At 43.9% G+C, this 25333-nt stretch overlaps 1 protein-coding gene across 1 annotated transcript; it reads left to right on the top strand.

The window, feature by feature from the left end:
• The first annotated feature begins 16273 nt into the window (after nucleotides 1-16273).
• Nucleotides 16274-19478, top strand: LOC116530162 (putative cystatin-9-like protein CST9LP1). The gene is made up of 3 exons (XM_032248160.1): nucleotides 16274-16590; nucleotides 18122-18235; nucleotides 19178-19478. The coding sequence occupies exons 1-3, from the start codon at nucleotides 16351-16353 to the stop codon at nucleotides 19265-19267; spliced, it is 444 nt and encodes a 147-aa protein (XP_032104051.1). The 5' UTR covers nucleotides 16274-16350; the 3' UTR covers nucleotides 19268-19478.
• Nucleotides 19479-25333: the final 5855 nt, after the last annotated feature.

Raw genomic sequence — 25333 nt, 5'->3', positions numbered from 1 at the left:
AAAATAAAATTCAAAGCATACCACTGCATAAAATTGTCTAATAATAAAGGGAGAAAACAAGAGAGAAAGAAAGGGGATAAAATCTACATAACAGCCAGAAAACAATGATCAAAAGGGCAGTGTAAGTTCTTACATGTCAATGCTTACCTCGAATATAAATATATTATAATCTTTAATCAAAAGAAATGGAATGGTTGAATGGATAAACAAATAAGATCTGTGTCTATGCTGCTTACAAGAGATTCATTTAACCTTAAATGTATGAATAGGTGGAAAGCAAAGGGACGAAAAAAGATATTCTATGCAAACATATCAAAAGAGAGCAGAAGTACCTATACTGATATCAGATAAAATAAATTTTAAGTAAAAAATACTTAAATAAGACAAAGAAGATCCTTATAATAAAAGCATTTATTCATTAGGAGTATATAAGAATTATAAAAGCAAATACACAAGGCATCTGCGCACCTAAGCATATAATTCAATAGTTAATAGATTTAAAGGGAGAGCTAGACTGCAGAACCATAATAGTAGGGAACTTCAATATTCCTCTTCCCATTATGAGCAGATTACCTAGATAGACAACAACAAGGAATAAGGAAACACTATAATTGAATATTCCCTGAACCAAATGACCTCACAGATATATACAGAACATTCCAGTCACCAGAAGTAGAATATAAGTTTCTTTCAATTGCAGAAACAACATTCTCAAGATACATTTACATTAGGCCAAAAAAGTTTCAAATTTAAAAATAATGAAATCATATCAAGTATTCTATTTGACCACAATGGTGTGAATCTACAAATCAATAACAAAAAGATTTTTAAATTCACAAATAAAGTGAAAATTTAAAGACGTGCTTCTGAATAATCAATGGATAAATTAATAAATTAAAAGGAAAATTTGAAATTATCTTGAGACAAGCAAAAATGAAAATCCAATATATTAAAACTTACAGGATGCAGCAAAAAGTGGTTCTAACAAGGCAATTTATAGCAACAAATGTCTATATCAAATTTTTAAAAAACCCAAATAGACATTCTAATATTGCACCTCAAAATGCCAGAGAAAGAAAAACAAATTAAGCCCAAACTTAATAGAAGGAAAAAAATTGTAAGATCAGAGCAGAAAGAAATAAAATAGAGATTAGGAAAACAATGGAAAGTATCAACAAAACAAATAATTGGTTTTTTAAAAAGATAAACAAAATTGACAAACCTTTAGCTAGACTAGGAAAAAAGGAGAATAATCAAATAAATACAATCAGAATGGAAAGGCAAGATATTACAACTGATACCACAGAAATGCAGAGGATCTTAAATGACTATGAACAATTATGTGCCAACAAATTGCATAATGTAAAATAACGGATAAATTTCTGGAAACATATAACCTACCAAACCTGAATCATGAAGAAATAAAAATTTGAAGAGATCAATAATGAATATAAGAATTGAATTAGTAATAAAACATCTCCTGTCAAAAAAAACCCAGAAATTGGTGGCTTTCCTACTGAATTCTACCAAACATTTAAAGAACCAATACCAATTCTTCTCAAAGTATTTCTTAAAATTGAAGAGAACAGACTATTTACAAATTCATTTTATGAGACCACCATTACTCTTGCATGAAAGCCAGAGACTGACAACATAAGAATAGAGAATTATAGGCCAATATCCCCAAAGAGCATAGATGCAAAATTCCCCCAAAAATATCATAATGTGAGTTCAGCAGCATGGTAAAAGAATGATTCACCATAATCAGTTGGAATTTATCCCTGAAATGCAAGGTTGGTTCAACATATGCAAATCTGTAAATGTGATACACCACATTAACAGAATGAAAAACAAAAACAAATGATCTTATCAATAGATTCAGTACATGTATTTCACAAAATTCAACACTCTTTCATGAATAAAAACTCTCAAAAAATAGGTATAAAAAAACCTTTAATACAGCATATGCCAAAACCACAGCTAACATTGTAAATGGTGAAAAGTTGAAACTTTTTTCTCTAAGATCAAGCAAAAGACAAAGATATCCACTCTTGCCACTTCTATGTAATATAGTACTGGAAGTCATACCATTGCTATAAGTCAAGATAAAGAAAAGTCACTCATATCAGAAAGGAAGAAGGTTAATAATACCTGTTTAGAGATGACATTGTCTTATACGCCAAAAACCCTAAAGACTCCACAAAAAAACTGTTACAACTAATAAACAACTTTTGTAAACCTTCAGGATATAAAATCAACATGCAAAAATCAGTAGACTTTCTATATGATAACAATGACCTATTTTACCCAAAAACATGTACTATTTAGAAATAAATGAATAAAATTAAAAATGATCTTTTATTTTAACCAAAAACTATAAAACACTGATGAAAGAAATTGAAGAAGACACACACACACACAAAAAAGGTATTTCATGTTCATGGACTGGGAGAATAGATATTGTAAAAATGATCATATTACCCAAGTGATCTATGGATTCAATGCAAAACCTATTAAAATTCTAATGATGCTTTTGCCTAAATAGAAAAAACAATCCTAAATTTGTATGAGAACCAGAAAAGATGCTGAAGAGCCAAATAAATCCTGAGAAAAAGAACAAAGCTGGAAGCATCACACTACCTGTTTTTAAAATCTACTGCAAAGCTGAAGTAATCAAAACAGCTTGACACCAGCATAAAAACAGACTCATAGACCAAAGAAAATAATAAAGAGCCCAGACATGACTTCAAACGCCTAAGGTCAATTGATTTATGACAAAAATGCCAAGAACACCCAGGGAGAAAAAGATAGTACCTTCAGTAAATGGTGTTGGGGAAACTGGGTATCCATATGCAGAAAAATAAAAATAGACACTTATCTCACACTAGCTACAAAAATCAATTCAAAATGATCTTATAGTTAAGTGTAAGACTCAAAACTGTAAAATTATTACAAAAAAACACAGGGGAAAGGCTTTATAAGATTTTTTCTTGGCAATAATTTTTAGGATTGGACCACAAAAGTACATGAGCAAAAATGGAATCACATCAAATGAAAAAGCTTCTGCACAGGCCAGGAAACAATTAAGAGGGTGAAGAGATAACCTATGGAATGGGAGGGAATGTTTGCAAATGATTCATCTGATAAGAAATGAATATTCAAAATACATAAGAAACTTCAAGCAACTCAAGAGAAAGAAAACAACCCAATTCAAGAATGGACAAAGAACACAAATACACGTTTCTCAAAAGTGGACACAAAAATGACCAATAAATATATGAAGAAATGCTCAAAACACTCATCATCAGGGAAATGTATCAATAAATCAAACCACGAGATGCCACTTCTAATACGTTAGAATGAATATTATCAAAAAGTTGAGAGATAAATGTTGGCAAAGGTTTGGAGAAAAAGGAATCGTTGCACATTGTTGCTGGAAATGTAAATTAATACAGCCATTATGAATAAAAGCATAGCTGATACTCAAAAAATTAACCATAGAACTACTATATAATCCAGTAATCCCACTACTGGGTGTATAGCCAAAGAAAATAAAATCAGTCTGTCACAGAGATATCTGCACTTCCATGTTCACTGCAGTGTGATTCACAGTAACCAAGACATAGAATCAACCTAAGTGTCCATCAATGGATGTGTGGATAAAGAAAGTGTGGTGCATATACAAGACAGAATATTATCGATCCTTGAAGAAGAAGGAAATTCTCTCTCATTTGTAACAACGTAGATGAACCTGGATGCCATTATGTTAAGTGAAATAACTAGGGACAGAAAGACAAAAGCCGCAGTATCTCACTTATATGTGGGATCTTAAAAAATAGAAATCATAGACGCAGAGAGTAGAATGGTGGTTATCAGATGCTGTAGGAGTGGGGAAGGGAGAAACTGAGGTTAGAGAGATGCTCATCAAAGAAAACAAAATTTCAGTTCGAAGATATAAATTTGAGGAAACCATTGTAGAAAATGGTAACTGTAGTTAATAACAATGTATTTTATACTCAAACATTGTTAATAGATTAGATTTTATTCTCACCACAGAAAAATGACGTCTACGTGAGGTAATGCATATGTTAGTTAACTTAGTATAGCCATTCCACAATGCATACATGTTTTAAAACATTACATTCTATACTATATATGTGTGTGTGTGTGTTTCTGTGAATATGCTCATGTGTATATACGTATATATATAATTATTTGTCAATTAAAATACATAACTAATTAATTACATTTAAAAATAAAAATCCTTAAAAAGTTAAGAAAATTGAGTAATTCAACTTCTGAGCACTCTGTCTCCAAGGGAGGAATAATCAGTTATACCCATGAATAAGCATAAATGGCATGTTCAGAAGAACAGTCTTCATTATAACTAAAATCAGAAAACTTTAAACAGTCAATTCTTGGCATTGACTGAAACGTAAATGTGAGTCTTACAATTGTAGCTACTGGGAAGCCTCAGCTCTGAGGGGCCACTGTGCAGAAGGCCAGCTCTCAAGATTTAAAACAGACTCTTTCTTTTCCAGAGGTTTCGTCCTGGTTACTGACACCTGCGTCTAAAAGTCCTTTACCACCAGGCGTGGTATTCTGAATCCTTCCCTGATTCTGTGTGTCTCCCCAAAGCCATTGGCTCTCCCATCCTTCACCTCCATGTCCTTCAAGGTAAGCTACTTCTCACTTCTGGTTTGGTCTGCATTCACATCTCAAAGAAGTATTTTGAAAGTGGACTACCCAAAATGTAATCTAGGGACCAGAAATATGTCCATCCCCTGGGTACTAGTAAGAAATGGATATTCCTTGGCCTTGCCCAGGCCTAGTGGGTCAGATTCCTGGGAGGATTTGGAGGAGAGGGGTAGATATTTGGTTTTTAACATGTCTTTAGAGAATTCTCATCCCCTCTGAAGTATACAAGCAGCTGCAGATAATGCTGAAGGCAGGTTGCACAGGGACAAAGCTTAAGTTTTGTCTGGAAAGAGTGCATTATTCGGTCTTTTCAGAACCCCATTTACTACTAGATTTGGAGGCTGTGAAAGTCTCCTTCTAGAACTCACCATCACCACACAGAAACTGTGGCCACTGAACTGAGATGACTGTGTCCACTAAAAGGCACTGATGACCACCTAATGGATGCAGCTAGGCTATCCCTAGGGGCTCATTCTGTCTATGTCTCTCCATCTCTTTTGCTGTTTCTCCCTAACTCCACTGACCTCCTCTAATGGCAAATTCCTACAAAAAGGAAACTAAAAAGCCAGTGTGGCAAAGGTCATAAATGGACACGTCCCAAAAGAAGACATACAAGCAGCCGACAAACATGAAAAAATATTCAACATTACTAGTCATCAGAGTAATGTAAATCAAAACCACAATGAAGACAGGAGCCAAGATGGCTGACGAGATGCAGCCAGAAGGAACATCGCCTACCATGAGCCTGGGACATTGGGAAGACTGGCAGTCTTTGAGCAGATCTTCCGAAGGAAGGCATTGACAGTAGATGGAGAAAGGATGTGGATGCTGGAATGGTTGTTAAAAGAATCTGGGAATGCCGAAAGGGACTGCCAAGCACCTAGACTCATTTCTGGCCTCCAGTGACTCATAAGGAAGGGATGAGTTGAACAGGTGAGGGCCGGCCTACTCCCACTGTGGAAGACCAAAATCCTAGCAATGGGAGACCCCAAGACCCCCATGGATACTTGACATGGTAGGGACTTGACAAGGACAGTAACTACTTAGAGAGGTGGCAGGGGCAGAACTCCAGCCTGTGTGGAGCGGAGAGAGTTTGGTATGGGAATATCTGTAGTGGAGCACAGCCGGGGTGCCCATCCTTCATGGTTAGTCATGCTCCTCTAGGAGACATCAGTCATACAGTGACTGTCAGACCTGGACAGAGCAAGGTGGTCTTGTCCATGAGGTGGGACCAGACTGGCCATGCTTGCTTGCCACTCTGATGCCCAATCAGAGTGCTTCCTTGGGGCCTTCCTCCTAGCTCCTTCACTGGTAGGTTGCACCTGACCTTCAGCAGACTGGTCCCAAGCCACCTGCTATAGCATTTCCCCACTGCTTTGATGGCTTCTACTCACCTTGATGTTTTCATTGCTTCGCCAGCACTCATGGGCAGATTTTCCCTCCAATTTTCTGCCTTTGCATTGATGTGCACACATCCTGCCACCTCACTGCTACCATGTATACCCACACCAATGGCTCACCACTGCTGATGCGGGGACATCTTTTCACACCGCCACCAATGGCACAAACAAGCCCATGGATGCTGGCAGCCCTGCCCATGCCACACCACTGCCAACATTAGTGCAAGTGTGTGCACAGAAGCCAGCAACCCTGCCCTAACCAGTTCCCCACCCTCAGCATGCCCCTGAGTGCATGCAGGAATGCTGCCACCCTCATCCCACCAGTGCTGTATTCCAGCTGACACATGGGTGCCCTGCCATGCTGCTGGCACACACAAGTGAGCATGGATCCCATTGCCACCACCCCAGTGAAGAGCTTTGGCCAGCACTATTCACTGGGCTGTTGTGACCAACAGACTGGGAATACCTCAGCCCCTCCAGCACAGCAGTTTCCTAACATCAATGGGGTTAGGAAACAAAGCTGGGGACCTGGTACTAGCCACCCAGATTAGGGTATGCAGCCCAGGAGTGCTGATAAATGAAACCGGGTGACTGAACCCACCTTGGAAAACAATCAAAATCCCAAGGACATTAAAAAAAATAATAAGACAAAAACACCCCATCCAAAGGACAGCAACTTCAAAGACTGAAGAAACATCAGGCCACAGCAAAAATAAAGAACCAGTGCCAGAACTCTAACAACTCAAAAAGCCAGAATATCTTATTAACTCAAAAAGATTGCACTTCTTCCCTAGTAATGATTCTTAACTAGCCTGAAATGGCTGAAATGACACACTTAGAATTCAGAATATGGATAGGAAAGAAAATCATCAAGATTCAGGAGAAAGTCGAAACCTAATCCATGCAATTAAAGGAATACAATAAAATAATCCAGAAGCTGAAAGACCAAATGGCCAGTTCAAGAAAGAACAAAACTGATCTAATGGAGCTGAAAAACTTACTTCAAGAACTTCATAATACAATCACAGCTATTCACAGCAGAATAGAATAAGCTGATGAAAGAATATTAGAACTTGAAGACTGGTTCTCCAAATTACATCAACCACACACAAATAAAGAGGAGAATAAAAAAGAATGAACAAAATCTCCGAGGAATACGGGATTATATAAAGAGACGAAATTTAAGACTCATTGGTGTTCCAGAAAGAGAGGAAGAGAAAGCAAGCAACTTGAAAAACATATTTCAGGATGTCATCCATGAAAAATTTCCCAACCTCATTAGAGAATCCAACATTCAAATTCAGAAAAAGCAGAGAACTCTTGCAAGATGCTATATAAGATGACCATACCCGAGACACATGGTCTTCAGATTCTCCAAAGTCAAAATGAAAGAAAAAAATGTTAAAAGTAGGTTCCAACCAAGAATTTTATATTCAGCCAAACTAAGCTTCATAAGTGAAAGAGAAATAAGACCCTTCTCAGAAGGGCAAATGCTAAGGGAATTCATTACCACTAGATCTGCCTTACAAAAGTTCCTTAAGACAGTGCTAAATATGGAAAGGAAAGACCATCCAGACACCACAAAAACACACCTAAGTACCTAGGCCATTGACAGTATAAAGCAAATGTGGAATCAAATCTGTATGATAAACAGCTAACAACATAATTACAGGATCATATCCACACACATAAATATTAACCTTGAAAGTCAATGGACTAGATGCCCCAATAAAAGGCACAGAGTAGCAAGTTGGATAAAGAAGAAATACCCAATATTATGCTATCTTCCAGAGACCTATCTCACATGCAACAACACCTATAAAAACACACTCACATGCAACAGGCCGAAAGTAAAGGATTGGAGAAAAGTCTACCAAGCAAAAAACAGAAAAAAGGAGGAGTTACTAGTCTAATTTCAGACCAAACAGACTTTAAAGCAGCAACATTTAAAAAAGACAAAGAAGTGCATTGCATCATGTTAAAGGGTTAAATGCAACAAGAATACCTAACTATCCTAAATATATATGCACCCAAATTCATAAGACAAGTTACTAGAGACCTACAAAAAGACTTAGATAACCACACAGTGATAGTGGGAGGATTCAAAACCTATTTAACAGTATTATACAGATCATTGAGGCAGAGAACTAACAAAGATATTCAGGAACTGAACTCAACTGTCAACCAAATGGACTTAACAGATAACTACAGAATTCACCACCCCAAAAAAACAGAATATACATTTTTTCTCATCTGCTTATGGATATACTCTAAAATTGACCACACAATCAGCCACAAAGCAATTCTCAACATATTTAAAAAACAAAAATCATACCAACCACACTCACAGACCACAGTGCAGTAAAAATAGAAATCAATAGCAAGAAGATCACTCAAAACCATTCAATTAGATGAAAATTAAACAACCTGTTCCTGAAAGACTTTTGGGTAAACAATAAAATTAAGGCAGAAATCAAGAAAGTCTTTGAAGCTAGTGAGAACAAAGATACAACATACCAGAATCTCTGGGACACAGCTAAAGCAATATTAAAAGGACAGTTTATAGCACTAAACATCCCAATCAAAAAGTTAGAAAGATCTCAGATTAACAGGCTAACATCACACCTAGAGGAACTAGAAAAACAAGAGCAAATCAATCCTGAAGCTAGGAGAAGACAAAAACATAACCAAAATCAAGCTAAACTGAGTAAAACTGAGATGTGAATTACCCAATCAGAAACGACAAAGGAGACACTGCCTACAACCACACGGGAATATGAAAAGCCCTCAAAGACTAATAAAAACACCTCTATGTACACAAACTAGAAAACCTAGAAAAAATAAAAAAATTTCTGGAAACATGCAACCTCCCAATATCAACCCAGGAAGAAATTGAATCCCTGGACACACCAATAACAAGTTCCAAACTTGAATCAGTAATTGAAAGCCTACCAATGGAGAAAAGCCCAGGACCAGACAGATTCACAGCTGAATTCTACCAGATGTATCAAGAAGAGCTGGTACCATTTCTACTGAAACTATTCCAAAAAGCTGAAGAAGAGAGCCTCCTCCCTAACTCATTCTACAAAGCCAGCATCATTCTGATACCAAAACCTGGCAGAAACACAACAAAAAAGAGAAAACTTTAGGCCTATATCTTTGATGAGCATAGATGCAAAAATCTTCAACAAAATACTGATATATCAAATCTGACAGTACACCAAAATACTAATCCATCATACTTAAGTAGGCTCTATCCCTGGGATGCAAGTTTGATTCAACATACGCAAATTGGTGAATGTAATTCATCACATAAACAGAACAAAAAAAAATATAAACCCAAATTATTATCTCAATATATGCAAAGAGGCTTTTAATAAAATTCAACACCCCTTCATATTAAAAACTCTCAATAAAATAGGTATTGAAGGAACATACCTTAAAATAATAAAAGCAACATATGACAAACCCACAGCCAACATCATACCGAATGGGCAAAAGCTGGAAGCATTCCCCTTGAAAACCCGCACAAGACAAGGATGCCCTGTCTCACTCCTATTCAACATAGTATGGAAGTTCTGGCCAGAGCAATCAGGCAAGAGAAATAAAGAAAGAGCATTCAAATAGAACGATGAGTTCGTGTCCTTTGTAGGGACATGGATGAACCCGGAAACCAGCATTCTCAGCAAACTGACACAAGAACAGAAAATCAAACACCACATGTTCTCACTCATAGGCGGGTGTTGAACAATGAGAACACATGGACACAGGGAGGGGAGCACCACACACTGGGCTCTGGGGTGGGGGAAATAGGGGAGAGACAGCAGGGGATGGGGAGTTGGGGAGGGATAACATGGGGAGAAATGCCAGATATAGGTGAAGGGGAGGAAGGCAGCAAACCACACTGCCATGTGTGTACGCATGCAACAATCTTACATGTTCTTCACATGTACCCCAAAACCTAAAATGCAGTAAAAAAATAAAAAATAAAAGAAAGAGAGGAAAGCAAACTATCCTTGTTCGCAGATGACATGATTTAATATGTAGAAAACCCCATAGTCCAAAAGCTCCTTCAGCTAATAAACAACTTTAGCAAAGTTTCAGGATACAAAATCAATGTACAAAAATGACTAGCATTCCTATACACCAACAAGAACTGAGCCAAGAGCCAAATCAGGAATACTATCCCATTCACAATTGCCACAAAAAGAATGAAATGCCTAGGAATACAGCTAAGATCTACACTGTAGATCTCTACAATGGGAACTATAAAACACTTCTCAAAGAAATCAGAGATGACCTAAACAAATGAAAAAATATCCCATACTCATGAATAGGAAAAATCAACATCATTAAAATGGCCATACTGCCCAAAGTAATTTACAGATTAAATGCTATTCCCAACAAACTACCAAAGACATACTTCACTGAACCAGAAAAAACTATTTTAAAATTAACTTGAAACCAAAAAAGAGCCCGAATAGCCAAGGCAATTTTAAGCAAAAAGAACAAAGCTGGAGGAATCATGTTACTCAACTTCAAACTATACTACAAGGCTACAGTAACCAAAACAGCATAGTATTGGTACAAGAACAGACACATAGACCAATGGAACAGAATAGGGAGCCCAGAACAGAATAGAGGGCCATATACCACCAATCATCTGATCTTCAACAAAGCTGGAAAAAAAAAGCAGTGGAAAAAGGACCCCCTATTTAGTAAAAGGTGTTGGGATAACTAGTTAGCCATTTGCAGAAGATTGAACCTGGACCCCTTCCTTACACCGTATACAAAAATCAACTCAAGATGGATTAAAGACTCACATGTAAAACTCAAAACTATAAAAACCCTGAAAGGCAACCTCGGCAATACCATTCTGGACGCAGGAACTGGCAAAGATTTCATGATGAAGACACCAAAAGTAATGACAACAAAAGCAAAAATCAACAAATAGGATTTAATTAAACTGAAAAGCTTCTGCACAGCAAAAGAAGCTATCAACAGAGTAAATATACAACCTACAGAATAGGAGGAAATTTTTGCAAAAATGCATTGGACAAAGGTCTAATAGCCAGGATCTATAAGGAACTTAAAGAAATTTACAAGAAAAAAAATGCATAACCCCATTAAAAAGTGGGGACATGAACAGACACTTTTCTAAAGAAGACATACATGTGGCCAACAAGTATATGAAAAAATGCTCAACACCACTAATCATTAGAGAAATGCAAATCAAAACCACAATGCGATACCACTCACACCAATCAGAATGTCTATTATCACAAAGTGAAAAAACAGATGCTGGTAAAGGTTGTAGAAAAAAGAGAGCACTTACACACTGCTGGTGGGAATGTAAATCAGCTCAGTCACTGTGGAAAGCAATTTGGTGATTTCTGAAAGAACTCAAAGCAGGATTATGATTCAACCTAGAAAGCTTATTACTGAGTATATAGACAAAGGAATATAAATTATTCTACCGTAAAGACACATCCATGTGTATATTCACACCACTATTCACGATAGCAAAGACATGGAATCGACAGGTCCACAAACAGTAGACTGGATGAAGACAATACGGCGAATATACAGTAAGTAACACTACCCAGCCGTTAAAAAAAAAAGAATGAGATCATGTCCTTTGTAGCAACATGGATGGATCTGGAGGCCATTAACTTTTTTTCTTTTTTTTTTTTTTTTTTGAGACAGAGTCTCACTTCGTCACCAGGCACCAGGCTGGATTGCAGTGGCGCGACCTCGGCTCACTGCAACCTCCGTGGAGGCCATTATCTTAAGTGAACTAACACAGGAACAGAAAAAAAAATACTACATGTTCTTGCCTATAAGTGAGAGCTAAACATTGAGCATACATCAACACAAAGAAAGGAAGTCGGGTCTACTCTACTTGAGGGTGGAGGGTGGAAGGCCAGGGGAAAGTGAGAATCAAAGCAATACCAACAGGTACTGTGCTTACTACTTGCTTGATGAAACAGTCTGTACACCAAACCCCTGGACATGCAAGTCACCTATAAAACAAACCTGTGCAGGTACCCCTGAACCTAAAATAAAAGTTAAAAAAGAAAACACGGTGAGATATCATCTCATACCGGTCAGAGTGGCTGTGATTAAATATTTAAAAGTCAAAAAACAACAGATGCTGGTTAAGACTGCAGAGAAATGGGAAAACTGTTGGTGGGAATGTAAATTATTTCAACCACGGTGGAGAGCGATTGGCAATTTCTCAAAGAACTAAAAACAGAAAGACCATTCAACCCAGCAATCCCATTGCTGGGTATATACCCAAAGGAAAATAAATCATTCTACCAAGAAGACACATACACTCTTATGTTCATTGCAGCACTATTTGCCATAGCAAAGACATGGAATCAACCTAAGTGCCCATCAACGGTGTAATTGATTAAAAATAAATTGACACATATACACCATGGAATACTACACAACTGTAAAAAAGAACAAAATTATATCCTTTGCAGGAACATGGATGAAGCTAGCGACCATTATGCTAAGTGAATTAATATAGAAACAGAATATCAAATACAGTGTATTCTCACTTATAAATGGGAGCTAAACAGAAATTCTAGAAATTAGTAGGGTGTGGAGGGATGGGGGCGAGAGTTAAAAAATTAACTATTGGGTACTATACTTGCTACTTGGGTGATAGGATTGATCATACCTCAAACATCATCACCACGCAATATACCCATGTAACAAACCTGCACATGTACTCTCCTGAATCTAAAATAGATGGTTAAATTACAAAAAAGGGGGGTGGGCAGTGTGTATTAGTAGTCACTCAGCCTTATCATTTTCTTTTTTTTTTTTTTTGAGACAGGCCTCACTGTGCTGCCCAGGCTGGGATGCAGTGGTGTGATCATGGCTCACTGCAGCCTCCATCTCTCGGGGTCTAGTGATCCTCCCACCTCAGCCTCCCAAATAGCTGGGACTACAGGTACACACCAGCATGCCCCTAAAAAAACACCAAAACATGCCCAACATCAAAAAACTCCATTTCTATAGAAAATACAAAAAAAAAATGATTTTTGCATTTTTTGTCGAAATGGAGTTTTTTGATGTTGCCCATGCTGGTCTTGAGCTCCTGAGCTCAAGCAGCCTTCCCACCTGGGCCTCCCAAAGTGCTGGAATTACAGGTGTGAGCCACTGCATCCAGCCACCACTCATCTTCCAAACACCTTTGTGGGGGTCATTTTCATAACCAGCTGAGACCCCAGGCCAGTAGATGGTGGCACATCTCTGGGCTGTGAGGCTGCCGTCATGGAGGTACAGAATGCTTGGCTGGGGGCTCCTGGCTCCAGGTTCCCTCAAGCCTCCCATCCCGGCATCATCCTCCACGGAACTTGTTCTGTTCCGGAGCCTGCTCTGTCCCGGAGCCTGCTCTGTCCTGGAGCTCCACGGGAGCTGGAGATCACCGTGGGAGGGGCTGCCCTGCTAATGCCAGCCCTTCTCCATGTCAATGTTCAGCACAGAGACAGCACATAGGTCCACAACGAAGACTCACAACTCCTGCCATCAAGGAATCAGGTTTCTTGTGAAGAAAGAGCCTGGCAACCCATGAGAGCCAGGCGGTGGGGCAGAGCTTCAGGAGATGTTGGGGGTGACAGCTTACACATTAGGGAACAGCCAATGACCTCATCCTCAGTGAGTATAGTGTACCCAAACCCCACCAGCTAAGCCTGGAGGCTTGTTTTGCCAATATCCTTGTAATATAACAAACACTTTAATTTCATAATTATCAGATCATTCTTTGAAAAAATTATATTCTATGCACAGCAATGTGAATATATTTAAACAAATTTTCTGTTTGTTTTGCCATAATTTAAACACACTTTACACTTTATATTTAGTAAATAAATTTACAGGCAACTAATGAAGTAGACTGGTTACTATATCTGTCAACCCTGCTGTATCCTTTATAACATGTGGGCTCTGTAAGCCAGCTTCTGGGAGACATAGTAAACACTCCCAACGTGGCTGCGGACGTGCCATTTCCCTGTGACACTGTCCTTTGTTCTGTTGTATACTCCAAGCCCATGGTGGCATTTGTATGCAGGTTCATCACTGTTATGGCTTCTTGATGGATTTTTTTCTTTTATGATCATATAACCTGCATTTGCATTGCTGTACTGTGCATGCTGTCAGTCCAAGATCAAATCATGTACCAAGTCGCTACTGCAATGAGAACATTCTTTTCCTTGCTCTTTGACTAGTGATGTATGTGAGAGAATTGGACAAAGGCCTTTAAATGTGAACTATAGATTCCTGCACGTGGCCATGATACGCTTGTTGGGGAGCGGGGGTGAGTTTATCCATCTGTTCTCACTATGGAGAGAAATCTGACTTGGATAAATGATGATTCTGTGACTCAGAAAGAAAAATAGACTCAGTATGAAGATCAAGGAGATGCACAGTACGTGGTGCAGATGGGCAGGGTGCTCCAAGTGGGTGAGGACAATGCGAGGGAGCAGCCAGGTGGGGCCCCGGAGAAAGCAGGGGAAGGAAGCCGGACTGTGGCTGTCTCCAGGGCCCCTGACTGCCCTCCCTCTGAGCCCCTCTCTGCAGGCATTTCCTGTGCTTTGGCCTCCTTCATCTGCGTTCCCCTCTGGAGAGATACGCAGGTGCCTCTGGTCATCACAGTGGTGAAAACACCTCTCAGAATCTGCACTTTGCTGTCAGCCTCGGTGGCAGCGTTGAGCCCAGCATTCATTCCTTCCCCAGGCTGGGGTCCAGGCCGGGACACTGGGGAGAAATGCCAAATGTGCAAGGTCCAGATGTACCCTCAGCAGAGATAAGGAAAGGAGTTGCCAGTGCAGAACAATTGCCAATCTAAGCGTACAACTTTGCGATTATCGCAGCACTTTGACTCCATGAGGACAATTTATCCAGGAAGCAACGAGCCTCTGGAGGCTGGATGGATGTTGCTACTCCCATCTGAGGAGTGGACAAGTGAGACCCAGAAAGCTCAGGGAAGGTTGAAGATGCAGGACCAGCCCCTGGCACGGCTGGACTGGCTCTCAGGTCTCCAAGGCTAGGACCAACCCCGTCCCCACTCCCAACACCCTGCATCTCTGGGAGAACTCCAGTGAATTCATCAACTGCAGACAGCTGCTGGAAGGGACAACAAGGATCTCAGGGGGTGGAACCCCGAAATGGCATTTGTCACTCATGACTCAGGGCTGAGAGGGTCAGCCGGAGGGTAAGGGCTGTGCTGCAGGCAGCTCTGCTGAGACCTTCTCTTGTGAGCAGCATCCATGAACTCAGAGTCCCACTTGGACACTCCCTCCACCCTGCAGGCCTGGGAAGGAAGGGTGTGCACCAGCTCATGGGAGTGTCCTTGGCCTTGGCACATTGTCCTTCATGGTCACCACATCCAAGATCAGAGCTCAGCACAGGACACACTTATGTCCGGCTATGCTCGAAAGAAAGTGACCTAGAGCTGAATGCATGGTGTTGTTTCTGTCCCTAGCCCTCTCCTCTATCCCTGACATCCAACAGAGTGGGGTTCCTAGGACCATCCCCCAACTTTGCCAAACTTGTAACTCCAGTGGCTGAATCTAGCTGTGAGCACCTGTACTAATCTTCCCCAAGTTCTTTGTCAGGAGGTCGCTCTGCCAGTGGAGCAGGTCCTCAGCTTTAAACAGCAGTGAAGGATGCCCAAGAGCAGCCTTCACTCTCAGCTTCGGAGCCTGGGAGAATCAGGTTGCTCATGCTCAGGCAGGTGCTGTGGACCTTCCTGAGTCCCCGTGCAGCCATGCCGTCTCTTCACCCACTGCCCTTGCTCCTGCCAGCTCCTCCTTTGACCTGTCTGCTTTTGTTTCCCCACCGCACTGGTATGTCCAGGGATCACCTTCCATTCACACCTCTTGCACTTCTGGTCTTATTTCAGAGTCTGATCCTGGGACTCCCAAGGAAGTGGGTGCTCTCCTCTAGCCCACTGAGGCACTAGGGAGCAGTGGTGGCTGGACCTCATGCCCAGCAGATCCTCCCTCCCATTGCTGATCTTTCTAACCCACCCCCGTTGTTGCTGTTACTCCTCCCTGGACAAAAGATTATTGAAGCAGCTTTGTCTGGAGGAGGTGAGGCCACATTTGGGAGTATTGTAATGCAGGGAGGAGTTTCTGCCTGAGCTCAGGAGTTTAAGGGCCAGAACTGTGTGCAGTAGTTTCCTGTGGGAGTTTAGGCTGGGAGGGCCGGAGTCAGGGGTCCTGTGCTCTGCACCATGCCGAGTCTGCCATGGAACCGGGCTCTCTTCTGGGTGCCACTGATGCTTCTCTTCGTCTCCCAGCTCCTCGTAACCTATTCCTGGCGTTTCCAAGACAAAGAGGAGTGGAATGACCAAAAACTAATTGCTGTTTATCTCCCTTTCACCTTGGAATTTGCCGTGTACACATTCAACCAGCAGAGCAAGGACTGGTATGCCTACAAGCTGGTGCGTGTCCTGGATTCCTGGAAGGAGCAGGTTGGTGACCACATTGTCTCCTGCCCTGGTGTCCAGCACAGGCTGCTGAGTGATGGGCCGGGGTGGGGAGTGAGTGGCCAGGGCTTAACAAGGACTCTTGGTTCACCAACTGGAGTCCAAACTTGTAAAAAAAATACAACCTAGAAAGTTACTTTTGTCTTTATGAAAGATATAAATTAGAATTTTTTTGAGCCCAGGTCTACTCAATACTAGATATATTATTCAACCTCCATGATTTTTATGGCATCACTTAACTGAAGAATGACCTCAAAATAAGAAAAACTGAGAAAATGAGGCATCAGGTAAGAAAATAGGTCACACAAAAAATGTCCATAGAAACTGAGAAACATTTCAAAGAAATTAAAAAAGAGATCATCAGAGTAAAAGAAAGGGAAGAGAGAGAGACAGAGAGACAGGCAGATAGGCAGAAAGAGACAGAGAGACAGAGAGAGCTGATAATTCAGAAGTGAAAAAAGCAGCACTATCAGCTCCGAGAGGCCGCTGTGAGGTCAGTTCTGATTTCCACCTGCTCTGGGCGGCTCCTGTGTCTACACTCTTCCTTGGTCCACGGTCCTTCATCCTAAAATATTCCCCTTTTAATGGAATCGAGAAAGCAGTCGGGAGCGCACAGTTCATCTGGGCTGCTGGCATGAACAATTAAAATGCCCTCCTAATGCAGCACTTCCGGCTTCGGGGGAGAAAGGAGCATTGCTCTTCCTCTGTCAGCACCAAGAGCCTGAAAGCAGGGCAGAAGGACTCGTGCTGCACAGAGCTGAAGCTCTGCAAAGACTCTGTGCAAGGCCCTGGCTGGTGCTCTGCCCTTGCCCTCTGGTGTGGAGCCTTCCTCGTGGCGTCCCAGATGTGGCAATCTCAGAGGCAGTTCGGGGGCTGGGAGGAATGCGTGGAGCGGGAGGGAGGGTATGGAGTGGAATGAAATAGAATGAAGTGGGAAGGCAAGCAAGGAGAACGTCAGGTTGTCCTTTGTAATAGGGCAGTTGGCATTTCTTTAAGCCATTGTCCCCAGGGTGTGTGCCTGTGTGTAGTGGGAGCTCTGGGTGGCATTCTTCTTGCTGAGGTCAGGTGGATGGTCTGACAACACGCTGCAGATGTGCCTCCCTCTGTCCCAGGGCTGAGGTTGCCCTGAAAACTCTTGGAGAGCCAACACCCTCCCAAGCATGCAGCTCCTGCCCTCTGAAAGTGCAGCTGCAGCATCAGACGCCTGCTGAGGGTGAAGCTGGGTCTCATTGCGGGAGACGGGGAGGTGAAGCTGGAGACAGAGGATGCATTTATGGGGTCTGACGGCCTGTGCTTGTCCCAGAACGCACCACGATTACCTGCCCTTTGCTCTTAACTCCTCAGTCTAGAGAAGGTCGCCTGGTTCTTACCTCCAGTGAGCCAATGCCAGGTCCACGTGCGAGCTCCTTAACGGAGGAGAGTGTTGTGGTCTCTTCCGACAAGGTCGCTTCTTCACAAGGAGTTACCTATGAGCAACTCAAAGAGTGTGTCCACTTTAATCTCTTTTATTCAACAGGGTTATGATAAGATGACCTTCTCCATGAATCTGCAACTGGGCCGAACCACATGTGGGAAATTTGAAGACGACATTGACAACTGTCCTTTTCAACAAGGCCCAGAGCTGAACAATGTAAGACAGGGCACCAGCTTCCCGCATGTCTACAGCTGTGGGTGCTGCACGGGCTGTGGTGTGGGCACAGGTGCAGCTGACAAAGAGACTTAGAGGAGTGAGCCCACAGCGGCCTCCACCAGGCCACCCTGCTTGTGACTTTGTGAGGAGCGCAGAGGGCAGGCAGCCAGGGGTCCCCTTGCAGGCTCCTGGCCAATCTGAGTTTCCTGACTCTGCCCTGTCACACCATTGCAGCTGCCCATACCCAGGGCACATGGGCTTCAGACTGCTCTTGGCCCCTGCGGTCCTGGTCTTCCAGGCCTGAGTAGAGGCTTTACCTCTCTGGTCTTCCTCCCCAGCCTTCCTCTGCCTTCTGAAGAAAGAGCCTGGGGGGGATCTGACCTCACCTCTCTCTGAGTGTGAAGTTCTCAGGGCCCTCCTATCCTGACCCAGAGCCTGAGGGAGGTGGAGGCTGTGGGGGGCCCCACTGCCCTCCCTCCCTGGTCCTGTCCTGGCCCCTGCTGAGCTGCAGTGCCTGCTCTGGGGACAAGGACATAAGGAACCCTGACACCGTGCACAACACACTAGCATGACTTCACCCCCTTATCAGTACTGTGTAATAGGTTATGTAACTGTTTCAATCTGAGTGCAGCTCCCTCTGGAATGGAGTGTGCCGTGCTGTTCTTGGGGGATGAAAGACACCAGCCAGCCTGGGTTTCCCAGGGATGCCACTGGCTGGGGAGGAGGGTGCCGATACAGGGGTTCCTTGGTCAGGAGGGAGCCACAAATCACCCTGAAAGTCTGGAACAGCCCATAACTCAGGCTGGAGGGCCACACTTGGGGACCAGAGCCCAGCCCTGGAAATGGGCAAGACTGAGATGGAAACTGCGTTGATAGCAGAAGCCACAAGCTTCTGCTTCCCGAGCCCCCACTCACTTTCCCTTCCTGTGCTTGCTCCCTCAGACCCACACCTGCTTCTTCACCATCAGCATAGAACCCTGGAGGACACATTTTGAACTCTGGAACAAGACATGCTCAGCCGGGCGTTCCTGAGTGGGACCCAGCCACGTGCCTGGCCACATGCTGTCGGCTCATTTCCAGCACACCCACAGGTCCTCAACACGGCCCTGCAGTGCCTGAGCAGTTCTGTGCTCGCGTGTTCTTATTTTCCATGTGTTAGATGCTCATGCTCAGGTATTTTAGAAATTCTCCATTGTCTAAGTTGATCATGTAGTATACATCTTAACAATCAGCATTTTAAGAAGTGTTGTGTGCCGTGATTCCAGACGGAGGGCCTGGGCAGTTGATGGAGCTGCTCTCAGCAGGGCAGCCTCCTGGGCTCTCAGGGGTAAGTTTTCTCCTAACCCATTGGGCCTCCTGAGCGTCCTCCAGAGGCACAGCTGAGCTGCATCTGAGCTGCTGCCTCAGGGCTCATGCAGGCTGCAGAGGAGCAGTGACAGTGGCCTCCTGGGGAGGAGCAGGACAGGGACTCCGGATCCCACACAGCACATGTGACATTGGCGCTAATTCCCAGGGTGTATGTCTACTTACTGTGTTAGCTGAGAACAACCGACAGCTATGGACACCCTGCCCACATCTCCCAGACGACGCCTCAGCATGCCTTCTCTGCAGAGATTTTACAAGTAACTATTCTGGTCTTTGTAGGCCATATAGTCACTTTCTTAACTACCCAACAGTGCCTTAGTGAGTTGAAAGCAGCCATAGACAAAAATAAATAAGTGCAGTCATGTCCCAACAAGACTTTGTTTACACATGGAGGCCAGCAGACGGAGCTGCATTTGGCCCTCGGGCCGTGGTTGCCAACCCCTAAGGTCAAGTCTGAGAGTCACACTCCATCTTCAGGAGGGAGGCAGGTGAATGTCTCAGTCTCCCAGCGTCTGGGCATCCGGACGCGTGTGCCACATGGTTCTCAAAGCTCCCCAGCAGGATGAACGCCCGGCCCCAGTGTAACACATTGGTAACAGACACGCTGCGTTTCCCCTTCTCTGTCTCCCTGTCTCACTTGTGCCTCCTGGGATCACCTCCAAATAAACTACCTACACCTGCCAGTCTGCGTTTCAGGGTCAACCTGCGGGGTCCCAGCACAAGGCCATTGTTTGGACCATTGTCTTTGGATGTGCCTTCCACAGACATTCTGGAAGGGTGGTCCCTAGACCACAGGCATTCAGGCAAGCAGAGGGGAGAGCCAGGCCTGGAGACCTCCCTGCGGCCTGCCGGCACCGAGGTGGGCACGGCTGCTGCACTTTGTCCCAACTGGTCTCTGGAACCCACACAGCCCTGCCCTGCCCTGTTCCAGACTTGAGCAGGTTCTCCTTTGAGACCCTCCCACCACCTCTCCTGTGTGCTCCCAGCCTTGGTCCTTCTCTTGACCCTGACTCCATCCGCAGAAGGAAGCTCAGAGGAGGTGCTTTATCCACAGTGATTCCCACAGGTGTCTTCCAAAGAGTCAGCCCCACTCATTTCATTCAAACTTCATTTCTGAGGCAGTTTCCAGGACAGGGTCTCATGGGGAGTGAGCCCACTGTGGGGGGTGACCTGGCCCAGGACCCTGTGGAAGCAGAGCCCTCCTTCATGGAGCAAGGGGAGAGGAATGCACTCCAAGCACTGGCCCCTGGGAGGATGTGCTAGTGTCTGCCGGACTCAGATTACATGTGTGGGTCTTCAACATTTTTCTGCATCCCCAAGAAATGTACGTCCACAATTTCTGAGACATGTTGACATCTATGTATTTCCAGGACTCTCTATCACGCATGGCATGACCTCAGTGCACAGGCCTAATTAGAGGACAGGTCTTGCACGAAGGGCCCTGTTCCTTTGGAAAGGCCTCCTCTTGCCCTGCCTGTCTGCACTTACTCCTGGAAATAGCTACACTTCCCCTTCAGGAATCTGTGTGGTGAAGAGTCAGAAAATTAGGTTCATAGATGCTGAGTGTAGCCATGAGGTGGGCCCCCTGAGCAAATTCTGTGCCAGAGGCTAAGGCCAGAGACATGCTGGGAACATCTGGTCAGTAGTATTCCTGGACCCCAAGCCCAGGAAGGAAAAGGGGCGCGTATTGTAGTGGTGTCGCGAGCTTCCTCTTTCCCCAGAAATGTGAGTTCTCATTCAACTCTGCACCCCTCAGCTCCTAATCTCTCATCTGCTGTCTCTGAGTCACTTATATAAAGATGGCAACCTCTGCTTGGCTATCCGCAAATGGTTACAGCTGAAATCAAATGAGGCAGTAGAAGAAAACACTAAATGTAAATTAATTCCACAATGTGCTACATACACGCTGCTTTACTCTACACTGTGGCCGCTTTCCCTTCTGTTGGGGGACATCTGGATACTTTCCTCATTTTTCCCAGGAGGTCAAGGCTGGGACACAGCCCTGGGGAGATTGACCATTGTCATGAACACAAAGTGACAAGGAGAATGTGAGGAGGTTTTTGCAGACTCTACAAACCTCTCTCACTGAGGTAGAGGAAGGGAAGAGGGGGCGGAACTTGGGGAGGGCAGGGAATTGCCAGGGTACATACACAAGAGCGCATCCCAGCTGTCAACCCTGGTCCTGCATGCAGTCTCAAGACAACTCCTACTCACTCCACACGTCCCCTTCAGGTCCCAAGACCCAGAGTCCCTCATGTCCATATGCATCCTGTGAGTTGGGCATCTGATTCTTCCCTGGCCCCTGCGGAGCCCCGAAAAGGAACTGTCCTAGTCTGTTGGTGCTTCTACAACAGAATAACACAGGCTGGGTAATTTAGAGGGAACACAAATTTATTTTTCACAGCTCTAGAGGCTGAGAAACCCAGGACCAAGATACCAGCATCTTGTGAGGGCCTTCCTGCTGTGTCCTCACATGGTGGAAGGTGGAAGGGCAAGGTACACTGCATGAAGCCTCTGTTATAGGGGCCTTAATCCCACCCACGAGGGAAGAGCCCTCGTGGCCTAATTATCTCTTAAAGGCACCACCTCTTAATTCCATCACATTGACAACTCCTGGATTTTGGATGGGACGCATTCAGTCCATAGCAGGAATATTCCCTGCTTTGTAAGGTGAGTTTTTGACATTGTCTTCCTTTTTTTTTTTCAAAGTTATTCATAAGGTAAAGAAAAAGAATGGCTTGATGGCAAGGTGACGCTTGAACCCATGTTGTCGTCTGAAGAGCAAGGTCTTTGATGGGAGGGTGAAGGTGGGATTTGGCATCCCACTGGCTGTGTCCATCCTGCGTGGCCAAAGCTAGCAGCCTTGGTAGAAAAGGAGACAATTTGGGGGTTTCTCAGGAGTCCGTGTGTCCACACATTCCACTTCCTTTCACACTCACACAAAAATGTTGCTGTTAGTCAATAAACTCAAAAATCCCGTGAGTCAGTAAAGTGCCTTAATCTTGATTCTTCATCCTGAGTCTGACTCAATGGGTCAACAGAGGCCGGATGGTTTTGAAGAGCTAAACCTGAACCAGTGCATGGATCCCGTTAACAAAACTGACCTTAGATGTGGACAGCAGGGTTTGGTAGGCCTAAGACAACAGGTGTTATGAGTATGATGGAAACAAGTAGCCCAGGGCATGTGAACACCCAGGTCCCTCCAATGTCCAATCACACTGTCAGGGCTCAGCAAAGAACACCCTCCTTCATGGGCTGCTCATGAGACCATACAGGGCTTGCCAGCTCAGGCCAAGAGGCAAGGGAGGCCAGTGGCCCCAGAAGCACAGAGCTTGGGGATTAAGGTGTGATGGATGTGTCCTCAGGTGCTGCAAGTAGCAGCATAGGGATCCTGATCCTGAGGCGGGGAAAGAATGGAACAAGAACTGCTCTGACAGTGTCCCCATGACCCTGCCAGCACACGGGAAAGGAGGGGGCCCAGAGTGGGGTGGGACCATGAAGAATGCCACTCATTGGCACCCACCAAAGATCTCAGCTGCTGGCAGATGTTAGGGAGTGCAGGTTGAGAACTGAACTCTTTCTTTCTTTTCTTTTCTTTCCTTCCTTCCTTCATTCATTCCTTTTCTTTCTTTCTTTCCTTTCTTTCTTTCTCTTTCTTTCTTCTTTCTTTCTCTTTCTCTCTCTTTCTTTCTTTCTGAAATTTCTGTTTAAGGGCCTGAGGAATCATGCCTTACAAACCATAAAATCTCATCAAAAAGGTACTTTCTGACCTAGCACATTGTGACTCGCTTTTCCAACTGACTGGCATGGCATCACCTGACAGATAGAAGATCCCCTTAGCATTCCTTTCTACTTACTCCATGTTTTAGACAAAGCTTAACTTTTTCTACCAATTTCCAACTAAAGAATCCCTAAACACACCTATAACTTGTAAGCCCATGCCTTCAGATGTCTCAACTTTTTGGGCCGAACCAATATATACCTTCCATGTATTGATTTATAATTTTACCTGCAACTCCTGGCTTGGCATGTATCAGACCAACCTGTAACCTGACCACCTCAGGCACACTTTCTCAGGACCTTGAGACTCTGTTTCCCTGCCTTAGTCACTCATATGAGTCAGAATAAACCTCTTTAAACATTTTGGCAGAACTTGGTGTTTCCATTGTCAAGATGAAGGGTATCCTGATGTCTGATCTCAGCCAGAAGCCCCGGGTGTCTCAGGCTGCCACTTACAGTAGATCCGGCTCCACTGTTAGGTTGGCTCCTCCAGAAGCTGACTTTGAGACAAAAATTCAAGCACAAGTGGCTTATTTAGAAGTGATTCCAGAAAGGCAGTTGGAACGTGGAAATGGTAAGGGGCAGACGCAGCGTGGATAGCAAGGCTGGCAATATGGGTAGCTACAGCTCAGTCTCGAAGAGTGCTCCTCAGGGCCTGGGTGGAACACAACTGCACAACTTGGTGTTCTATCCATGGGACAAGAGCCCAGGATGTGTATCCTCCAACTGCTATCATTGGCTGAGGGCTCCTCTCATGGGTATTACTGGCAGTCCAGCCTGCCCCTCACTGGCAGAGAAAGCCCTCAGGCAGAGAAGCTCAGAAGGTTGCAGTCAGCTCTGTCAGAGAAGAGCCCTCAAGGAGAGTTGTCATGCAGGTGGCCTCAGAGCTTCACCATCCCCTTCTCATGTGTCTAAGTTAGAACCTGACCCTGTGTTACTACCGGCAATTAAACAATATTGTCTCCTGGCCCCACCCTGCACACTGGTGCTGCTGTCTACACATCAGGACTTCAGAAAGTGCCTCTGTGTGGCCAGGTTATCCCTTCATCACCTCAGTCCACTCTCCATACACATGCGTGCACACACATGCACACGTGTGCACACTGTAGTGGCCAGCCTCCCGAATGGTCTCCAATGATCCTAATCTCCTATCTTTATGTCCTTGTATAGTCCACACTGAGCCAGGGCTGTTCTGGATTGAGCCTAGGTCACAACACATATGATAGCTTCCATTTTGGTCTCTGGGAACACTGTGTCTGGAGCAAGTCAACCGGGACACCAAGCTCACATGCAATCTTGTGGAGAAGCCATGAGACCTCCGTCAATAGCCGCTGCCAACCTGCAGCCATGGGAGTGAGCTACCTTGGAAGGGATTCTCCAGAGTCTGTCAAACCTTCAAATAATGGCACAGAGTCAATATTGGAGTGTAACCTGACGAAAGGTGACAACCAGAACCGCCCAGCCAGGCCACCCAGAGATGCGTGACTCACAGACACCATGAGACATATAAATAATTTGCTTGCGCTGTTAGGTGACCAGGCAATTTGTCATGCAGCATTAACTCACTGATACATCTAATTGTGAGCACACACTTATGCATAGGCATGCACACACACACACACACACACACACACACACACACACACATGCAGTCTTCTCTCCCTACACCATTAACTTTTCTGCCTCAACTCAAAACCAATGAAAATCTCCAAATGATCCTACTGTCTCTCTGGTTGGATCTGTTTAAAAGTAGATGTTTCTAAGCCAACAGGATGTGTCTTCCCAAAAGTCCTGGGAAGGGAGATTTCTACAGAAATCCATGGACGGAAACTCCCAAGACAGCCAGACTCTCAGAGCCTTACAGAAAGTGCCCAGCATGATTGAAGCAATTGAGGGCTGGGTTCTCTGGTTATCTAGAAAGAGCTGTCAGTGAAAGGTAATTCGTACTCAGGG

This window comes from Sapajus apella, unplaced genomic scaffold (genome assembly GCF_009761245.1).
Source record: "Sapajus apella isolate SASKATOON/1434 unplaced genomic scaffold, GSC_monkey_1.0 scaffold65, whole genome shotgun sequence".
NCBI lineage: Eukaryota > Metazoa > Chordata > Mammalia > Primates > Cebidae > Sapajus > Sapajus apella.
This window is presented reverse-complemented; position numbering and strand designations above follow the sequence as displayed.

What these genes read in the sequence shown, in the direction of transcription:
- LOC116530162 (XM_032248160.1), top strand. Translation starts at nt 16,351, where the DNA reads ATGCCGAGTCTGCCATGGAACCGGGCTCTCTTCTGGGTGCCACTGATG. An exon ending in TGGATTCCTGGAAGGAGCAG is followed by an intron (nt 16,591 to 18,121) that starts GTTGGTGACCAC and finishes TTTATTCAACAG; the next exon opens with GGTTATGATAAGATGACCTT. An exon ending in AAGGCCCAGAGCTGAACAAT is followed by an intron (nt 18,236 to 19,177) that starts GTAAGACAGGGC and finishes TTGCTCCCTCAG; the next exon opens with ACCCACACCTGCTTCTTCAC.